General features: G+C 44.6%; 1 protein-coding gene across 1 annotated transcript in view; it reads right to left on the bottom strand.

Moving 5' to 3' along the window:
- LOC124043745 (tomoregulin-2-like) overlaps window positions 1-22,797 on the bottom strand; it is a 196,510-nt gene that overhangs the window by 132,041 nt on the left and 41,672 nt on the right. Inside the window, exon 2 of the mRNA XM_046362669.1 lies at window positions 22,015-22,124. Within this exon, the coding sequence (XP_046218625.1) occupies window positions 22,015-22,124 (110 nt within the window). The remainder of the gene's footprint in view (window positions 1-22,014; window positions 22,125-22,797) is intronic.

The following is a 22,797-nucleotide window of genomic DNA, read 5'->3' as shown; positions in this document are numbered from 1 at the left end:
TCATCACAGAAAGGGAAACAAATGGAATCACCATAGTCTCTACATTTACATTTTACATTTAAGTCATTTAGCAGACGCTCTTATCCAGAGCGACTTACAAATTGGTGCATTCACCTTATGACATACAGTAGAACAGTCACTTTACAATAGTGCATCTAAATCTTAAAGGGGGGGGGGTGAGAAGGATTACTTATCCTATCCTAGGTATTCCTTAAAGTGGTGGGGTTTCAGGTGTCTCCGGAAGGTGGTGATTGACTCCGCTGTCCTGGCGTCGTGAGGGAGTTTGTTCCACCATTGGGGGGCCAGTGCCGTGCCGAGTTCAAGGAGATGCCCCACTTGACCTAGCTCGCTCGCTCGGTCTGACCGCAGCGACTTGTGCAAAAAAGTAGGCCCAAAATTAAGCCTGAACTAAATTTGAGGTGCTTTTGGGTGAGAGCAGCAGAACCGTTAAGGCTAGAAGCATAATTCAACCACAATAACGTTCCTAAGGTCCTCCCGATCTGTGAACACCTAACCTTGACTGTGTAAAAACAGTGTGTTTTCTTTTAACAGTTTTCATTGACATCTCTCCCCATAGGAATACATTGCTTGCTCCCCGAACTTCAACCTGATGCCTATGTGAGTTATGATTGCCATATCAAACTGTCTTCATTAACAATCCATCAGGCTACTATGAGTATTACCTGTGCTGATTTTAAGCCTACTGGAGCAACCAGAAGTGGTTAAATTGAACCTAAAAGTGGTTTTGATTTCACAACCTACAGTTACTGAAAAACACTGCATTCAACCCTCTGTAAATCAGTCAGTTCTTAACGTAAAGACTTAACTCAGGATTCTGTAAAAGACTGCTCAAATGAAGATATGTGTTTACTTTCAATTGGGGTCATTGTGGCTGTTTCGAAGGGTTAAAAAAGTCACATCTTTCCAAAATGTCATATGTGTGATTAGGCAACACTCATGAACTGTAAATCAGTCAGTTCTCTCATCAGATGTACAGGACAAAACACACACACACAGCCAAGATGGAGTGACACAGTGTGGGGCTTACAAACACACAGAGCCTGCAAAAGATACCGGCGTTCGAACCATCAAAGAACTGTGAGACGTAGAGCTCTGAAACTTTATAAACCTGTTCTAGAGCTTAAGTCAATAGTGCACAGTGAGTTATGTGGCTCTAGACGGTTCTCAGGCCGAGAAACAGCCTTGTCCATTTGCAATGTATTCAAATCATTTTTAACATTGCGAAAATTATGCCATTTAGAAAAGTAACGGAATCACAAGACTAGGTTCATTGAAACCCACTCGGCCCATAGAGACTGACCCTACATGTTTTACATTTTTATTTCACCTTTGTTTAACCAGGTAGGTTAGTTGAGAACAAGTTCTCATTTACAACTGCAACCTGGCCAAGAATAAAGCATAGCAGTTCTACACATAAAACAACACAGACTTACACATGGAATAAACAGACGTACAGTCAATAATACAGTAGAAAAAAAGTCTATATACAGTGTGTGCAAATAAGGTATGATAAGGGAGGTAAAGGCAATAAATAGGCCATGGTGGTGAAGTAATTACAATATACCAATTAAGCACTGGAGTGATTGATGTGCAGAAGATGAATGTGCAAGTAAAGATACTGGGATGCAAAGGAGCAAGATAAATAAATTAATACAGTATGGGGATGAGGTAGTTGGATGGGCTATTTACATATGGGCTATGTACAGGTGCAGTTCATTCGATGGGGAAATGTTCTTTTCTCATCTTCGGTGGAGTTTCCTGGACTATTTTACATATACAGCTGCAGACTGTGAATGTGTAGTCTTTATCTTCTTCACTCGTTGAGAGTTCCAGACCATTTGTGACGTATTCAGCTTGCGCCGCATGTATATTCTGGTCTAATGTAGAGCTAGAACCATTTTACACGCCAGTAGCAAACCGGCAATGTACTGGTCTCTAGAGATTTCAATTCCTACCATTTCAACGTGCATCCACGCTCCACGTTTTTCTGGTCTCGGAGATTCTACCCATTTGTGACGTCAGGTTCAACACAGTCTGCCAACTTGTTCTGATATGTTAATTCTTCACAAGGGGTTTTATGCACTGGCAAAAGGGGCGTTTTATGATGCCTACATAATGTCAATGCTCACGTGGATGTGGTCACTGACTGGTTAAGACTTTATATGAAAAACAATTCTCGCATTTAGAAGTCCATGTCACTAGCTGGCTACCACCCGGTTACTCAACCCTGCACCATAGAGGCTGCTGCCCTATGTAAATCACAAATAGTTCATATTTAAACATTTAAGTTCTACAACATTTAGATGTGGTACAGTTATTTAGTTATACCGTCCTTCATGATATCACAAAAAAAAACTTTTGGACATGGTTATTCTTTAAATACCCACTAACCATTCCCAATGTTTGGACTACAGAAACATTGTTTCATTATCCAGCCTTTTGATGTTGTAGTCATGGCGGGAGGAATCTCCTTGTAACAAAAGGTGTCTTCCCCCTCAAAACCTGCAGATGTCACGTTCTGACCTTAGTTCCTTTGTTTTGTCTTTGTTTTAGTATGGTCAGGGCGTGAGTTGGGGTGGGCAGTCTATGTTCTTTTTTCTATGATTTGGGAATTCTGTGTTTGGCCTGGTATGGTTCTCAATCAGAGGCAGCTGTCAATCGTTGTCCCTGATTGAGAACCATACTTAGGTAGCCTGTTTTCACCCTTGAGTTGTGGGTGATTATTTTCTGCTCTGTGTTCTGTGTATTCACCGTACATGACTGTTTCGTTGTCGCTTTGTTTTGTTTCAGTGTTCAATTGTTCTATTAAATCAATATGGACACTTAACACGCTGCACATTGGTCCTCCTCTTCTTCCATCACCAACAACGGCCGTTACAGAATCACCCACCACCAATGGACCAAGCAGCATGGTAAGGTGGACTCCTGGATATGGGAGGAAGTTCTGGACGGCAAGGGAGTCTACACATGGGACGAGATCCTGGCGGGAAGGGATGGCCTTCCATGGGAACAGGTGGAGGCAGCTAGGAGAAAGGAACCAGCGGTATGTGGGAACACGGCTGGCAAGGAAGCCAGAGAGGCAGCCCCCCAAAATATTTTTTGGGGGGGGGTGCACGGGGAGTGTGGCAGACTCAGGAAGCAGAACTGAGCCAACTCCCCATGCTTACCGTGGAGAGCATGGGACTGGTCAGGCCCCGTGCTGTGGGGTGATGCTCACGGTATGCTCTGTGGCAGCGTCCCACATTTTCCGGATGGAAGCTGGCATTCAGCCAGAACAGGTGGGGCCAGCTCTGCGCTCGAGACCACCAGTGTGCCTCCACGGCCCAGTGTATACGGTGCCTCGGCCAAGGAAGAGGCCTCCCTGATGTCTCCCCAGCCCGGTGAGTCCTGTGCCTGCTCCCAGAGCCAGGTCTCCTGTGTGTCTCCCCAGCCCGGTGAGTCTTGTGCCTGCCTCCTGTCCGGAGCTGCCGGAGTCCCCCTCCTGTCCGGAGCTGCCGGAGTCCCCCTCCTGTCCGGAGCTGCCGGAGTCCCCCTCCTGTCCGGAGCTGCCGGAGTCCCCCTCCTGTCCGCAGCTGCCGGAGTCCCCCTCCTGTCCGCAGCTGCCGGAGTCCCCCTCCTGTCCGCAGCTGCCGGAGTCCCCCTCCTGTCCGCAGCTGCCGGAGTCCCCCTCCTGTCCGCAGCTGCCGGAGTCCCCTCCTGTCCGCAGCTGCCGGAGTCCCCCTCCTGTCCGCAGCTGCCGGAGTCCCCCTCCTGTCCGCAGCTGCCGGAGTCCCCTCCTGTCCGGAGCTGCCGGAGTCCCCCTCCTGTCCGGAGCTGCCGGAGTCCCCTCCTGTCCGGAGCTGCCGGAGTCCCCCTCCTGTCCGGAGCTGCCGGAGTCCCCCTCCTGTCCGGAGCTGCCGGAGTCCCCCTCCTGTCCGGAGCTGCCGGAGTCCCCCTCCTGTCCGGAGCTGCCGGAGTCCCCCTCCTGTCCGGAGCTGCCGGAGTCCCCCTCCTGTCCGGAGCTGCCGGAGTCCCCTCCTGTCCGGAGCTGCCGGAGTCCCCTCCTGTCCGGAGCTGCCGGAGTCCCCTCCTGTCCGGAGCTGCCGGAGTCCCCCTCCTGTCCGGAGCTGCCGGAGTCCCCCTCCTGTCCGGAGCTGCCGGAGTCCCCCTCCTGTCCGGAGCTGCCGGAGCCGTCCGTTACTCCGGAGCTGCCGGAATCGGCCGTCACTCCTGCGCTGCCGGAATCGCCCTGTCCGGTGCCCGTCCATTCGGGACCCTTTGCTAGGGTCCCCAGTCCGAGGGTCACCGCTCTAAAGAGGCCACGGAGGCGGGTTAAGAGGCGGACATAGACTATGGGTGAGTGGGGTCCACGTCCCGGCGCCAGAGCTGCCACCGCGGACAGACGCCCACCCAGACCCTCCCCTATAGGTTCAGGTTTTGCGGCCGGGGGGGGGGGGGGGTACTGTCCCATTCTGACCTTAGTTCCTTTGTTTTGTTTTTGTTTTAGTATAGTCAGGGCGTGAGTTGGGGTGGGCAGTCTATGTTCTTTGGGATATCTGTGTTTGGCCTGGTATGGTTCTCACTCAGAGGCAGCTGTCAATCATTGTCCCTGATTGAGAACCATACTAAGGTAGCCTGTTTTCACCCTTGAGTTGTGTTTTGTGTATTCACCGTACAGGACTGTTTCGTTTCGTTCGTTGTCGCTTTATTGTTTTGTTTCAGTGTTCAATTGTTCTATTACATCAATATGGACACTTAACACGCTGCACATTGGTTCTCTTCTTCCAACACCAACAACGGCCGTTACAGCAGTGCCCAAAGGCAGAGTTTCAACAGGGTATTTACGACCGTCATAAAGCGGCAAACTTCACCCCTCTCCCCCTCTGCGGGAGAGAGAGACGTGTTGTAGAGCGTACTCACTGTAACCTGATCCTTCGTATCCTCACAGGAGAGTCATAACGTGCTGACACCAGGCCAGCACAGTACAGCTTGACTCAGCTTGGCTCAATTGTTAGAAAAGGATATAACTTTCTTCCTATAACAAAGGTTGATTTGCGTAGTACAATAGTAACTTTAATGAACTAGAGTATTGTGGATGAACGCAGTTTGGCTTTATAGTTTGATAATGGACCTAAGGAGAATGTAATGCCTTCAAACAATATTCCAACTTCCATCAGACACTTTTACAGAGAGTGTTTGCTTCAAATCTAACATTGGGCACACTAGTACTCAAGTGAGGCACTTAACTTATGTAGCCCTTGTAGGCCCTTGAAGGCAGGCATGTGTGACCACAATTTAGAAAAGTCCCTTTCACTGAACTCTATTGTGCCTTGAATAATGGCTGAGTGGCTGGCATTGCAGGTGGCAATAATTTTCCCTGGCTTCCGGTTGTGTGTGTGCACAAACAAACATGTGCAGATACAGTGCATTCGGAAAGTATTCAGACCCCTTGACTTTTTCCACATTTGGTTATGTTACAGCCTCATTCTAAAATGGATTTTAAAAATAAATCCTCATCAATCTAGACACAATACCCCATAATGACAAAGCGAAAACAGGTTTTTAGACATTTTTTGAAATAACCACGCCCTCAATGTCAACAATATGAAGGAGCTGATCGTGGACTTCAGGAGACAGCAGAGAGAGGACTCCCCTATCCACATCAACGGGACTGCAGTGGAGAAGGTAAAAGCTTTTGAGTTCCTCTGCATACACATCACAATCTGAAATGGTCCACCCACACAGATAATGTGGTGAAGAAGGAGCAACAGCACCTCTTCAACCTTACAAGGCTGAAGAGATTTGTCTTGACCCTCACAAACCTTTACAGATGCACCATTGAGAGAATCCTGTCAGGCTGAATCACCGTCTGGTAAAGGTAACTGCACTGCCCGCAACCACAGAATTCTCCAGAGGGTGGTGCGGTCTGCCCAACGCATCACTGGGGGCACACTGCCTGCCCTCCAGGACACCTACAGGAGCCAATGTCACAGGAAGGCCAAAAAAATATGAACCACCCGAGCCACGGTCTGTTCACCCCACTATCATCCAGAAGGTGAGGTCGGTACAGGTGCATCAAAGCTGGGACAGAGAGACTGAAAAACAGCTTCTATCTCAAGGCCATCAGGCTGTTAAATAGTCATCAATAGCCGACCTCCACCCAGTACCCTGCCCTGAACTTAGTCCCTGTCACCAGCGAGCTACCACTCTGCATCTTAGAGGCTGCTGCCCTATGCACATAGGCATGGAATCACTAGCCACTTTAATAATGGAAAACTGGTAACTTTAATAATATGTACATACTGTTTTACTAATTTCATGTGTATATACTGTATTCTAGTCAATGCCACTCCGACATTGCACATCCTAACATTTATATGTTTCTTAATTCCATTATTTACTTTGAGATTTGTGTATATTGTTGTGAATTGTTAGATGCTACTGCACTGGAGCTATGAACACAAGCATTTTGTTACACCCGCAATAATATCTGCTCAATATGCATATGTGACCAATACAATTTGATTTGATTTCCTGTTACTTTCCTTTTTTGCGGGTACTATTTAATGAAACTGCCAGTTGAAGACTTGTGAGGCATCTGTTTCTCAAACTAGACACTAATGTACTTGTCCTCTTGCTCAATTGTGCACCAGGCCTCCCACTCCTCTTTCTATTCTGGTTAGAGCCAGTTTGCAGGCCAGTTGTATTGCTGCTTTAATCAGGACTACAGTTTTCAGCTGTGCTATTTGCAAAAGGGTTTTCTAATGATTAATTAGCCTTTTAAAATGATAAACTTGGATTAGCTAACACAACGTGCCATTGGAACACAGGAGTGATGGTTGCTGATAATGGGCCTGTGTATGCCTATGTAGATATTCCATTAAAAAATCTGCCGTTTACAGCTACAATAGTCATTTACAACATTAACAACTCTACACTGGATTTCTGATCAATTTGATGTTATTTTACAACAAAGACATTTCTAAGTGATCCCCAACTTTTGAATGGTAGTGTATATTGGCATTTTGATTCCACTTTAAACTTTTCTAAACAACAAGCCACTGCAAATACTGTAAAGACTTGTAGAACAGTAGCACATACGCTAAACATTTCTGAAAAAACAAACCATGAAACAATTTGTCACTGCCACAACTTGGGCCCACAGTGTGGGTCCCACAGGAGATAAACTGGCTACTACAGGCCCCTAATAGATTAACTATAATGTGTGCAGGTGTACAGGATGGCAAACCACACAGTAGGCTGTCATTTCATCTGTTCACACTCCGGCAGAACAATGCAAACACACACACGCTAACACATACAAACACGCACGTGCGCACAAACACACATGCACAAACTCAAACATCTACATCAACAGGACTGAAGTAGAGAGGGTCCGCAGTTTAAGTTCCTCAACATCCACATCACTGGGACTTGACATGGACCAACAACACCATCACTCTTGTCAGAGGGCGCAACAAAGCATATAATTCCTAAGGCGGCGTAAGAAATTCGGCATGCCATCCCGGTTCCTCTCCAAATAATACAGTGAGAGCGGTTGCATCACGGCATGGTACAGGAATTGCTTCATCCATGACCGCAAGGCCCTCTAGCGGGTGGTGAAGACGGCCCAGTACATCACTGGGACAGTGCTCCCACCCATCTACTCAAAATGGTGCCTGAGGAAGTCCCGCATCACACACACACACACACACACACACACACACACACACACACACACACACACACACACACACACACACACACACACTGCAACACTGCTGGGTTTTTCAGGTTCAAACGTTTCCTGTGTGTATCAAGAATGGTCCACCACCCAAAGGACATCCAGCCAACATGAAACAACTGTGGGAAGCATTGGAGTCAACATGGGCCAGCATCCCTGTGGAATGCTTTCGACACCTTGCAGTGTGTCCCGAATGTGTTTATGTTTATGTTTATTCTATTCTTCTCCAACTGAGCCATTTACTTTGTTTGTATTATTTCTTATTGTTGTTGCATTGTCGAGAAAGAACCTGCAAGTAAGCATTTTGTTGGACTGTGTATTCCATGTGTATCCTGTACATACGACTAACAAAACTTGAAACTTGAAACATACCCACACACACACATACAGTCTGTCGACTGCCAGGAGCAGCACAAAAATATCCATGCCATCGATTCTGGAGCCTGAAAGCGATTCAAGGCTACAGAGCGGCAACATTTTTAACTGGCTGAGAGAGTAAGGGAGGGTGGCATAATGCAGGGAGGGAGGAAGAGACAGAGGGTTGGCTCATGATCAAAGAGAGAGAGAGAGAGAGAGAATGGAGAAAGAGAGTGGAGAAAGAGAGTGAGTGAGCAAGAGTAGAGGAAAGAAGAGAGTTGGAGATAGAAAGCCAGAAGGAGGGGGAAAAAGGAAGATAGAGAGGGAGGGTGAGAAGGGGGTAGAGATAAGGACAGTTCGAGATAGAAAGCAATGGAGAGGGGGAAAAAGAGGATAGAGACAGAGGAGGGTGAGGAAAAGTGAAGGAGAGGAGAGGAAAGAAAGAACAGGGTTGGAGAAAGAGGGATACTAGGAAGAAATGGTCGACAGGAACAAGAAAGAAACAGTGAAAAAAGCAGGGATGAAAGGACTTGATAGCTCAAGGGCAGAGGGAAGAACTCTCCCTCCCTCCCCCTTCTCAAAAGAAAGAAAGGAGGGACAATTCTACAGAGAAGACCCGGGTGGCTTATACTGTACGTTTTTATCCTCCTCACCCTCTCTCCATCTGGTTCAGTGTTTTTTTAACACCAGGAATGTCTTTTGCCAGACATGATGCAACTGAGGGAAAGATGCCTGGCAGGACCCTGCGGGCATCTTGGAGTGTGCCTGTTTCTCTATAAAGCCTCTCTTAGTATGATCTTCTCCCTAAGGGAAGTGAAAGGGATTTAAACATCTATCTCTTAGGGAGGTGTGAATTCAGCCCCCCCGTCTCGGAGCACATCTATGTAGGAACAAAGATGCTGTTGAGCCTTGATGTCTCACGGTTCTCATTTGCCCAGTGTATCTCTCATCGTTTTCGATAATGGAGGATGGTAGAGAGGAGGAGGAGAGGAAGAGAGCAGAGAGAAAGAAGGCATGCAGGGGGATAAACAGGCAATGTGGGTAGGAGGAATCAGAGTGACAGACAGAACCCTGGAGGATGGAGAGGAAAAGACATGAAGGAGGATGTGGCAGAGAAACATAGGCAAACGTACTATGGAGGGATATGGAGAAGTGGGGATTGAGTGCAAATGAGAGAGGGGGGGTGAATGAGTGCAAGAGAGGGGGAGGGGTGAATTGGAAGGAAGGGATGGAGAAAGGGACAGACAGAAGCTGAGAGAATTTGATCCCCCATTTGTCTCTGCAGACAGTGAGCTAAAGCGATGGGCTAAGGCCATATGGCACAGCCTTCTACGCCTGCACTGGGCCTTTCAAAACAGACCACACCTCCGAACGGAGATTCAGCCCTTCTCTGTTACGAAACCTGGTGCACAGGGCAGCATTTCAACTACCTAGGAGATAATGGAGTGTGCTATTGTCCATGTGTGCATGTGTGTATGTATGTACTGTATGTGTCTTCGCCTATCGACATTAACCCATCCCATTGCAAGTACTCCGGGCTGCTGGCTGAGCTGTAGTTCCCAAATCCACCTGCAGGGGCTGCTGTGGCTCTGCCTTGTGAGCAAGCCCCCTCTGCAACCCCAACCTAACCTTACTACCTCTATATTTGGGCAGAGAAATAAGGAACGGACAAGTAGACCTGTTGTCTACCTGCTTGTGAGACTGGCCTGACACACAAACACAGGGGCGAGGGCACTTTGTATACTATGAAGAAAATGCCTTCTTGCAATTGCAGGTGACATCACACAAAGCAGTTGTACATAGCAGTTGTCTGACAAGGTTTAACAAAAAGGAAGAGAGCAAGAGAGAGGGATGGCGAGGAAGGGAGAAGGATGGAGATGAAGAGAGATGAAAAGGAGGAGAGAGAGAGCGAGAGAGCACAATCATCGCTGTCTGTATATGTATGTATAATAAACGGACAAAGCACATTTTAGTGTTTGTAAATTGGAGAGTTAGATGGATCTAACATCTGTACAAACAAAACATGACAGCCCATCAGAATCAATAAATGAATCAGCTAATCATCCATTGAAATTAGCATTTATCTACCTGCCCATCTACCCAAGAATAAAATAAACAATTAGTCAGTCCATTTGAATTTTGTGGAGTGAAGTGAATAGTCAACAGAAGGCTAGTTATTCACAGAAGGCTTTACAGGGCCAGATTACATTCAGACAATAATAATCTGACAGTAGAGAGAGATATAAATATAGTGATGAGGGAATGGAACTGAGGCTTGGTAAAAACTGGTTGAGTGCGTCCCAAATGGCACCATATTCCCTTCAATGTGAACTACTTTTGACCAGGGCCCATAGGGCTGGGGCGGCAGGGTAGCCTAGTGGTTAGAGCGTTGGACTAGTAACCAAAAGGTTGCAAGGTTATGTCCCTGAGCTGACAAGGTACAAATCTGTCGTTCTGCCCCTGAACAGGCAGTTAACCCACTGTTCCTAGGCCATCATTGAAATTAAGAATTTGTTCTTAACTGACTTGCCTAGTTAAATAAAGGTAAAAAAAGACATGTACTATGCAGGTAGTAGGGTGTAATTTGGGACACACAGTTGACTTTGTACTATAAGACTGTGTGAGCCTGGGATATACTCTAGTCCAGTAGAAAACCATAATGTCATGGAAGCATGATGTAAAATGTAACTTTGTATTTATAACGCAGCTGTGAAAATCAAGAACACACAATTCCACAACAATTTCTTTTCAACATATTTTCATAATAATACTACAGTAATCATAGAGTCATTTTGGACCAAGACCTGGTAAACTTGTTTTTTTAGTAAACGTGTTCCCACATTGTTGTTACAACTGAGTTAACTTGCTCAGTGCATTAAAACAAATTGAATAATCCTAAAGGTGTAAACCTTACTGTCACGCCATTTATGTCTCTATTTGGTTTGGTCAGGGTGTGATTTGGGTGAGCATTCTATGTTCTTTATTTGTATGTTTTGTGTTTCTATGTTTTGGCCAGATATGGTTCTCAATCAGGGACAACTGTCTATCGTTGTCTCTGATTGGGAGTCATACTTATGCAGCCTGTTTTGCCACCTTAGGTTGTGGGATGTTGTTTTTTGTTAGCTCTGCGTAGCATACGGAACGTGACATTCGTTGTTCTTTTGTTTGGTGGTCGGATTTAATAAAGAATCATGAACACGTACCACGCTGAACCTTGCTCCACTTCTTCCGACGAGCGTTACACTTACCCATCAAGGTGCTACACACCAGTGAAATTAAGCATGCTTAACAAATAAATACTATTTCAACCTAGACCGGTTACATACAGTACATAGAGACTTAACTGGCTTAGCTGAGAATGTCTATACCTGACATTGGAGATTAGAGGTCGACCGATTATGATTTTTCAACACCGATATCGATTATTGGAGGACCAAAAAAGCCGATACCGATTAATCGGACAATTTTTTTTTTTGTGTTAATGACAATTACAACGATACTGAATAAACTTTGATTTCAACTTAATATAATACATTAATAAAATCAATTTAGCCTCAACCAAATAATGGTTTAAATAATGCAAAAACAAAGTGTTGGAGAAGAAAGTAAAAGTGCAATATGTGCTGTGTAAGAAAGCTAACGTTTCGGTTCCTTGCTCAGAACATGAGAACATATGAAAGCTGGTGGTTCCTTTTAACATGAGTCTTCAATATTCCCAGGACGAAGTTTTAGGTTGTATATACAGTATTATTGGAATTATAGGACTATTTCCCTCTATACCATTTGTTTTTCATTAACCTTTGACTATTGGATGTTCTTATAGGCACTTTAGTATTGCCAGTGTAACAGTATAACTTCCGTTCCTCTCCTCGCTCCTCCCTGGGCTCGAAACAGGAACACAACGACAACAGCCACCCTCGAAGCAGTGTTACCCATGAGCAAGGGAAACCACTACTAGAAGGCTCAGAGCGAGTGACGATTGAAACGCTATTAGCGTCAGCTAACTAGCAAGCCATTTCACTTCGGTTACACCAGCCTCAGAGCTGCTAGCAAATCAAATCAAATCAAATCAAATTCAAATCAAATGTATTTATATAGCCCTTCGTACATCAGCTGATATCTCAAAGTGCTGTACAGAAACCCAGCCTAAAACCCCAAACAGCAAACAATGCAGGTGTAAAAGCACGGTGGCTAGGAAAAACTCCCTAGAAAGGCCAAAACCTAGGAAGAAACCTAGAGAGGAACCGGGCTATGTGGGGTGGCCAGTCCTCTTCTGGCTGTGCCGGGTAGAGATTATAACAGAACATGACCAAGATGTTCAAATGTTCATAAATGACCAGCATGGTCAAATAATAATAAGGCAGAACAGTTGAAACTGGAGCAGCAGCACAGTCAGGTGGACTGGGGACAGCAAGGAGCCATCATGTCAGGTAGTCCTGGGGCACGGTCCTAGGGCTCAGGTCCTCACGAAAGTGCTGTATGAATGAATGTTTATGCGCCTGCTTCTGCCTACCACCGCTCAGTCAGATACTTGTATGCTCAGTCACATTGTATGCATCGCATGACACGCTAGATAATATCTAGTAATATCATCAAACATGTGTAGTTAACTAGTGATTATCATTGATTGTTTTTCATAAGATATGTTTAACGCTAGCTCGCAACTTACCTTGGCTTACTGCATTTGCGTAACAGGCAGTCTCCTTGTGGAGTGCAATGAGAGAGAGGCAGGTCGTTATTGCGTTGGACTCGTTAACTGTAAGGTTGCAAGATTGGATCCCCCGAGCTGACAAGGTGAAAATCTGTCGTTCTGCCCGTGAACGAGGCAGTTAACCCACCATTCCTAGGCCGTCATAAGACAATAAGAATGTGTTCTTAACTGACTTGCCTAGTTAAAAAAAGGTATATATAAAATATATATATATATATTTTTTTTTTTTTTAATAGGCAAATCGGCCCCGAAAAATACAGATTTCCGATTGTTATGAAAACTTGAAATCCGATTAATCGGTCGACCTCTATTGGAGATATTAGGGAGAGAGGTAAAGGAAACATATGTGCACAAATATTTGTAAAATAGGATGCAGTTAGTAAAATATTTAGTTGGGATTGGAGATCCTCCTCATTATATATATTTGTCCTGCAATTAAACAAATCGAGATAATATCAATATGCAAACAAAATACATAAAATCAGACCTTTGAGGATAACACAAATAGCATAAACCTATGTCATGTCATCAAAATACCATTGACAGTGTCACGCCCTGGTCGAAGTAATGTATGTTTGTCTTCATTTATTTGGTCAGGCCAGGGTGTGACATGGGTATTTGTGGTGCGTTTTTGTCATGGGGTGTCTAGCATAGTCTATGGCTGCCTGAGGCGGTTCTCAATCAGAGTCAGGTGATTATCGTTGTCTCTGATTGGGAACCATATTTAGGCAGCCATATTCTTTGAATGAAGCAGACTGAGCTGTCAGTCTGCATGGAGCAGCCTGAGCTGTCAGTCTGCATGGAGCAGCCTGAGCTGTCAGTCTGCATGGAGCAGACAGAGATGTCAGTCTGCATGGAGCAGCCAGAGCTGCCAGTTTGCATGGAGCAGCCAGAGCTGCCAGTCTGCATAGAGCTGCCAGTCTGCATAGAGCAGCCAGAGCTGCCAGTCTGCATGGAGCAGCCAGAGCTGCCAGTCTGCATGGAGCAGCCAGAGCAGGTAGATCCGCCAGTCAGCCAGGATTCGCCAGTCAGCCATGATCTTCCAGATCTGCCAGTCAGCCAGACTCTTCCAGATCTGCCAGTCAACCAGACTCTTCCAGATTTGCCAGTCAACCAGACAATTCCAGATCCGCCAGGCAACCAGACACTTCCAGATCCGCCAGTCAACCAGACTCTTCCAGATCCGCCAGCCAGCCAGGATCTGCCGGAGCCAACTACCTGCCTAAGCTTCCTCTCAGTGCGGAGCTTCCTCTCAGTGCGGAGCTTCCTCTCAGTGCGGAGCTTCCCTTCAGTGCCGAGCTTCCCCTCAGTGCCGAGCTTCCCCTCAGTGCCGAGCTTCCCCTCAGTGCCGAGCTGCCCCTCAGTCCCGAGCTGCCCCTCAGTCCCGAGCTGCCCCTCAGTCCCGAGCTGCCCCTCAGTCCAGTGGGGTTCTGGGTGAGGACTACTAGGCCATGGTCGGCGGCGAGGGTGGACTATCCTAGGACGCGAGGGGGAGGATCTAAGATATTGATGGAGTGGGGTCCACGTCCCGAGCCGGAGCCGCCACCATGGACAGACGCCCACCCGGACCCTCGCTATTGTTTTGATGTGTGTCCGGGTGTCCGCACCTTAGGGGGGGGGGGGGGGGGTTCTGTCACGCCTTGGTCAAAGTAATGTATGTTTGTCTTCATTTATTTGGTCAGGCCAGGGTGTGACATTGGTATTTGTGGTGCGTTTTTGTCATGGGGTTTTTGTGGGGTGTCTAGCATAGTCTATGGCTGCCTGAGGCGGTTCTCAATCAGAGTCAGGTGATTATCGTTGTCTCTGATTGGGAACCATATTTAGGCAGCCATATTCTTTGAGTATGTCGTGGGTGATTGTTCCTGTCTCTGTGTTAGTGTTCACTAGATAGGCTGTATAGGTTTTCACATTTCCGTTTGTTTTTTTGTATTGTTCGTGGTTTTTTCATCTATTAAAGATGTATCGAACTAACCATGCTGCCTTTTGGTCTGACTCTCATTCGACGGAAAACCGTAACAGACAGACTAACAATTGCCAGGCCATTTGTGTGTTTAGAGAAAGTTATGTGTTATTGTGAGTCACTTTTGTCACATAATGAATTGCCATATTAATATTTTTTCCATTACCATGTGTGAGGGTCTAAAATATAAACCTGTAATATGAAAACCACATCTCTGCATTCAATATCCATGGGCTTCCAAATTGACACCTGCAAGAGTGATTTTCCAATGAACCTCACTGATATCCTTTTGTTTCAGAGGTTATCTACTTGAAGATCTTCTCAGCTTGACCCCATAGAGCACCATGTCAACTAGCACAAGCCACACCATTGGCGATTAACATTGATATTCTAATCAGCTGCTGCCGAACCCATTACAGCTACATTATGGCCAATTACTCAGCATGGTCACAAAAACTCTTTGAAGTCTGGGCCATGGGTTGCCAAGCAGTGGACGGTTGCCCTGTAAAGAATCCATCCGCCCCCTCTGAATGTTTTTTTCCCTCTTAATTATATATATATTTTTTCATTGCTACCATCACTCTCTGTTTACTGTGAGTGATGTTAAAGGTTTAGCTTCCTGTTGTACGACAACGCAACATCACAAACATGTATGCACAAACACACACAAACACACAGAAAATAAAACACAAACACACAGAAACAGACACACACTGACAAACTCAAACCTCACGCATTTCCTGTATCCATTAAAGCAAGCTCTCGAATATGAAATACATCCCAAGGCTATGATTCACTCCAATCAATAATAAACATCTCTACAAAAATGTGGCTCACCTCAGAAGATAGCAACCGTGCTGCACGGCACGTTCTGATTCTCATTGAATCACTCCACCATTTGATCTATACAATGTGCCGTATTCACGGTACACGATTTCCACTCAAAGGACCCTGATGCATAGTATTTTCTTACGTCTGCTCATACTAATCAAAGCGACATCTCTTTAAGCCTCTGAATGAGATGACTCACTGGTTCTAGAAGCAGGGGTACCTGTGGCTCATGACAAGAGACAGATGTTTTCGTCTAAGATGGCGTCTCAGTCTCTGATGCAGAGCTCTCATCTGTCAGTCGACCTTGAAGCGTGATGGATGTCTGCTACAGTTGTTCTGACATGGCACAGAGCTTGGGGGACAGAGAGCGTAAAATCAAGGGCTTTTGTCAGATCATTAGCTCCACACTGGGGGTAAGCTCTGACCTTCCATCAGGGAAAAGAATACAACCGAGAAAGGCTTTGGTAAAGACGAACTGCGAAACGGGAGGAGGCAGTGGATAGCAATGGGTGTTTGTCACTGCATTGAGAGACAAACACCCAGGGACAAACACCCACAAAGATACTGTAACATTAGTTGTTCATTCTCTCCTCTTACAAGGGCACCCTCTGTACAGCCTTCAATCCAAAAGTGGGTGTTAAAAGTACTTTGTTGCTTCTAGTCCAAAGTTGGTACCAAATCAGATATAATTCCAATACAGAGCCAGAAGCACATACAACAACTCCCAGTTTCAGTTGATTTGGTTTGGCTCAGCTTTCGCCTCAGCCTTTGCCTCAAAAACACTCCACATTACCCAAGACACATCCGAGGGAGCTTATGTCAGTGGGGGTCAATAACAAAAGACAATGGACCAACAGCTAATTCCCGAGGAACACCATCCCAGGATAAAATCTGTTCTGTGTCTAAGGTGATGATGTATTCCTTCTATCCCCCAGACAGAAATGTGTTGAGCATTGTCTGAGTGATTGACAAACTCCCATGATGCCTTGCCATGGTTGCAGATGCTAGTCTGCTCTGACGGTTGGGGGGGGAGATAGACTGGGGCATGCTTGGCTTGTGCTTCTGCTCTTTAACCGGTTGGCAGTCTCCTCTTGATTAGGCCCCAGTGCAGTCACCGGAGATGGACTCTGCTGTAATAGTGTCTGACAGGCCAGCTAGAGCCGCCAAGGAGCTGACACAGATGCTACCGTCCTGAGGAGATAGCCTTGCCCCCCCCCCGCCTTGACTGAATAAAGGCAAAAGGCAACATGGAGGCCAGACGCTGCATACATTTTCATGGTGTTAATTTGGGTGACTGGTTGGGTTGTGAGGCCTTGAGTGATAAATGTAGGACAATATCTTTAGATCTCATCTTCATTTCTAACATGGTCACATGAGCTAGTTGGGCTTATGCATCCACCAATACCTGACTCTCACCAGTGGGTTTACCCTACTAAACATGTTTCTATCTATGGCCCATACACCAAAGGACTGCCCTTCTGGCCTTTTCCATGAACTAAAACAGCATGGACACTACAGGATTGCCCATCTATCAACATTGCCCTTCAGTCAATCTGAATTAGCTCCCAAAGATACAGCTCTAGGAGATGCCACCAGTGCTGGGCTCTTCTTCACACTGATTTGAATTGGCAGAATTGTCATGCAAAAGATGGAAGTCAATTTTGCAGACCACTATGACAACATTTACATTTTTAGCAGACACTCTTATCCAGAGTGACTTATAGGAGCAATTAGGGTTAAGTGCCTTGCTCAAGTGCATATTAACAGCTTTTTCACCTAGTCAGTTCAGGGATTTTAACCAGCAACCTTCCAGTTACTAGCACAATCTCTTAACCACTTGGCTACCTGCTGCCCAATGCAACTCTCAAAGGGCTTACAGGTCCAAAAAATGTATTTTCTAACCAAAAGGGTTATTCTATTGTCCCCATAGGATAACCCTTTTGGGTTCCATGTAGAACCCTCTGTGGAAAGGCTTCTACCTGGAACCAAAACAGGTTATTCAAAGGGTTTTCCTATGGGGACAGCCAAAGAACCTTTTATGTTCTAGATAGCACCTTTTTTTCTAAGAGTGTAGAAAGATAGGCAGGGGGTAGAGAGTCAGCTGGAGAGTTGAGGAAGGTAGTGGAGGAACAGATAAGAGGGGTTCGATGGAAAGAAGGAAGGGGGAGCGAGATATAACAAAATGAATGGGAGATTAAACATATTCTATCATGTCTTATCCTATCATAGTGGCATGTCACGTCAGTGATGATACAGCACCTGTCTCTGCTAAGAGGGTGCTAGTGTAACAACTCAGAAAAAATGCTTATACTTAACCACTTCCTGACACATGCACTTTAGTTTCACTACAAACACTAATGAATATTTGAACAGCCATCATCTTAAACCAGGGTACCTGTTATTCCAGTGTCCCTAGGAGCCCTTTATCCAAGGCTCTGCCTGGGAATTACAGCTCTATGGACTGTACGACTCACAGACGGTTCCCTGATAAAAGGATCATAAATGTATACAAATACATGGAACAAGGTTTCCATCAGGAGCCCTCTTATTATGGCCTCCTGAATGCCACCAGGGACTGTACCGTGGTATAGCTATGCTTTGTCAATAGTGTGTGTGTGTGTCTGTGTGTGTCTGTGTGTGTGTGTGTGTGTGTGTGTGTGTGTGTGTGTGTGTGTGTGTGTGTGTGTGTGTGTGTGTGTGTGTGTGTGTGTGTGTGTGTGTGTGTGTGTGTGTGTGTGTGTGTGTGTGTGTGTCTTTGTGTGTGTGTGTGTGTGTGTGTGTGTGTGTGTGTGTGTGTGTGTGTGTGTGTGTGTGTGTGTGTGTGTGTGTGTGTGTGTGTGTGTGTGTGTGTGTGTGTGTGTGTGTGTGTGTGTGAGAGAGAGTGCTTTCTGGGGGAAGTGTTTGCTCTGAGAGAGCTAGGAAGGACATGTTGTTCTGTTCCACTGTCACATCTACAACACGACTTGCATTATCTCTATCTTTGAAGTACTATCCCAACCTAACATTAGAAATTAAATGACATAAACATGCTGAATAGCCAGTAGCAACCAGATATTAGAGGAAATAACAGCAACATTGTGGACTGATACACAAAATTACATTAAAATGCTGAAAGCCAGTCATGTGCAGTGTCGTGGTAATATCCTTTATTACTAACCATTGAGAGAGCAAACCACACAGAAGTCAGAGTTATATTATGAAGTCCATCTTTAATTATATATGAGCTTCACCATAGCCCTGTGACTCTCAGATGAATTCAGTGTCTATAAATGAATTCTCTGAGAGTGCTTGCAAAACAATTCTAAGTATCATTTATAGCCAAGACACACCCATCTCAACTCACATGACGAAACACAGATCTTAGGAACATTACAAAGGAAGACTTTTAATTGAGAGAGGAGTATCCCATAGCCAGACAGCATTAGCTATAAATTATTGTTCAGTTTGGTCTCTTTAGACGAGGTTCTATTCTCGTTCTTGGTACCACTTAGGACTAAAACATTACCTCATCCAATGGCATATATCAATTGTCAAATCTAGATACTCCCATTTCAAATACCACCCCTCCTGGTCAAGATCAGAAAAGACAGTGAGCCTCTTTGGTCATATACTAGGTCAAGATAAGGGCAACCTCAGAGGGGACAATAGTTAAAGACACATTCCCATAAGAAGACAAGCCTCCATTCTGTCCTCCTCCCCTTATGATATTCTTCATAGCATCACATGGTTTAACAGATACATTGACATATGAAGACAAGCCTGACCTCTCCCCTCTCTGGGCCCCAAGTGACCCTGGAGAAGAGAGAGGAAAATGCAACTGCCAACAGTATTATCTGTCAGGACTCGGTTACGAACCCGGGTCTCCGGAGTGAGAAACAGTCACTAAACCAACTGAGCCACGAATAGTCAGCAGAACCCAGAAGATGAGGCAGACACAGCAATACTTGAGACGGTGTATTTAATGAAGTAAAAAGTGAAGTTCTTCAGGAAAACATGTAACTCCACAACCTCAAAAGGAATTCCAAAAGAACAAAGGCAATCCTCCAAGACAAAAAGGCAAATCCACAAGGTGGAAGGCACAGCACAAAAAGCCTCAAAAGATACTCAAAAACAAACAAACAAGAACAAAAAACAGAACTCCACAAGAGAGTCCACCGGGATCAACAAGAGCTCGCAGAGTACTAGGGTTGGGTGCTAACATACAAACACAGAGCACAGAACTGAGTAAAACAAAGGGTTTAAATACAATCAGGGGAAACGAGGCACAGGTGCAAATAATAATGGGGATCAAGGGAAAACAAAAGGTCAAAAGGCACAATGGGGGAATCTAGTGACCAAAAACCGGAACAACCCTGGCCAAATCCTGACAATTATCCAAAACAAGACATTCTAATGACATATCTCACATAAGCATTATTATGTAAATAAAACATCTTATTTATTAATGTTACCTAACTAATTCTGATTCAGCCATGACAGCAGATAGATATAATGTATTACAGCAGAGAAAATGTCACAACCCAAAATTGGAGTTACAGAACACATTGTAGACAGGGTCAAAACTATACCTTGAAGAGCAAGCCAGAGCCGTTGAAACAATAGCCTTATTGAAAAAATTAATTGAGATGCTAGAAATAGTCATAATCCGACATGAATGGATGATATCATAAAACGATAAAGATATTTCACAGCAGGTCCAAGTATCACATGACTGTGAAACTGTAGCACACACACACACAGCTTGTTGTGTGGTAGTGATAGTGAGTCCTGCTAAAGACCCGAGCCTCAGCTCCTCAAAAGAGGCAGTGTGAGATGGACTAGCTATCTAACATGGTTGCTGAATGGACATCCCGCCTTTGAATAGCACCCATTGATTCTCGCAGATCAAACCGACTTCCTCCTCACAGCTATACTGCACGTAACCCCTCAGCAGCTTAAAGTGTGTGTGTGTGTGTGTGTGTGTGTGTGTGTGTGTGTGTGTGTGTGTGTGTGTGTGTGTGTGTGTGTGTGTGTGTGTGTGTGTGTGTGTGTGTGTGTGTGTGTGTGTGTGTGTGTGTGTGTGTGTGTGTGTGTGTGTGTGTGTGTCCTATAAGAGAATCATGTTTGCTGAATTACAACGCTTAATGGAATAAAGACATGGCGGCTATTAGGTTTAAGAGCATTGACGTCAGGTCCCGTCCCGTCCATACATACAGAGACACAGGATGCTATGGTAGGCCGTGACCCAAGGCCAAACCAGTATTAAGTAAGTATGAAAGGAAAGCGGTGTGACCCGCTCCTTGCTATGCTTCACAGAGAGAGCTCTATCCCGAATGACATCCACTATCAGTATGAGATCTCAGGGATGAGAAATGGAGAGGTAATGTAATTTATCTGTGCGCTTTCACTAATGTCCGCTCCCAGGGATGTACGAAATTGAGATTAAAGCAAGCGACCGATCGAGTGTCGTCTGCCTAGAGCGTCGGCGCTGGGTGTGATGATAAGCTCGCCACATTGGAAGAGAGTTTCGAGCTGAAACGCATAAGGCATATCCTTATGCTTTATCTTGGTATAATCTTTTACATTTGTAATATAGAATATATTCGTTTGAATGAGGGGAGAGTAATACAAAAATCTATCAATGGAGGGCTGGTTTGCTGCCTTTGTTATAGATTGGTAATAAACTGAACCATAGCACAGCATCATTCACTGGATTTATGTTACTAATGAGAGTATTTAAATCTGTTTTTTGTCAATGGCAATAACATCAATGAAGTGGAATGCATTAAACAGCCACCGTGACTGAGAGTGACATTCAGTATTATGAGAAGTAGTAAATTATGTCTTTACTATACAGTGTAGTCACCTCCCTCTTGATAGCTAGTGGGTGTTTTGTTTAACAGCTGAGGAATAGGTCTAGAAAAATGTAACCACTCTCAAATTCATAGACAGAACATCCATGACAACAAAATAATAATTTTGAGACTATACAATGTTTGTTTACAATTACATTGTTTACAAACAAAAAAAGTAAAGTAAGCTTAATAAGTATAATATATATACACAATATATATACAATATATATTACATTTTGGGGGATATGAATTTGAACTAAGCTCATAACACATTCATAATTTATATTCTTCAAGAATCAATGGCTGTATCATGAATTTAAAAGTCCAAAAATAAACGTAGCAATCACAGATTGCCCCTTTAAATGGAATGTTTTGTACATTTAAGTCCAATAAACTATAAGAAAATAAAGTTTCACACTCCATATATGAACTCCCAGTAATTTATTGGTTAAATCAACATTGGGTAAAGTCCAACATCTTAATTTGAAAAACAACAAACCGTCAGCACACCATAAGAAGAATATGCAATTTTTCACCAAAACATTTTCTGAGAATAAAAAATTGAACAGTGTCTTACCTTGAAGTTACAGATGCACGTCACGGTCTCTCCAATTCTCAAACACTCTCCATCAAACTTGCAGGTGTTGGTGTCGCACAAGAAGAGATCTGTGTCCCGGTCATCAAAACCTGCCATGTAAAAACACAAATCATAAAACGTTAGCTGAATGCATAAACATACTGAAGCAAAAGTGGGAGGTACACAAAAATAAATTGCATTATGCAGATGAGTCCAAGGCCCCTTCCTTAATGGCACCCTATTAGCTACAGTGCACTGCTTTTGAGAAGAGCCCAATAGGCCCTGGTCAAAAGTAGTACACTATATAGGGAATATGGTCCAATTTGCTATGCATCCCAAATGTCTTATCAGGGTCATTAGGTTGTGTTAAATGTGTATGTTTAGTGTTTATTGGGATCTTTAGTAGCTCATTATCAGTTTAAAATAAAACAGAACAATGACACAAAATATTTTACATTTATCTATACAGTCCCATTGAGATTAAACGTTATTTTGTGAGAGAGACTTATTAAACACAAGAACCGTCAGGATTTGACACCTACCGAATGGCGCCAAGAACAGCATTATACATATACCATCGAAAAACAATCAAAGTCAATTGGAAAAACAACTGAATGAATAATCTATGTTTTTGCAGTCTTCCATTAGTCATGCTACATTTTGAAGCAAGAGTCTTTCTTTGTCTTTAGGGAAGTAAGTTCTGTCTGGCTTTACATAATACGGTTGGCACTGCATCTACATCCCAAATGGAACCTAAAAGTAGTGCAATGTATGGTGCATAGG

Source organism: Oncorhynchus gorbuscha, linkage group LG09 (genome assembly GCF_021184085.1).
Source record: "Oncorhynchus gorbuscha isolate QuinsamMale2020 ecotype Even-year linkage group LG09, OgorEven_v1.0, whole genome shotgun sequence".
Classification (NCBI taxonomy): domain Eukaryota; kingdom Metazoa; phylum Chordata; class Actinopteri; order Salmoniformes; family Salmonidae; genus Oncorhynchus; species Oncorhynchus gorbuscha.
Note: the sequence above shows the minus strand (reverse complement) of the source record. Positions and strands in the feature narration are given on the sequence as shown.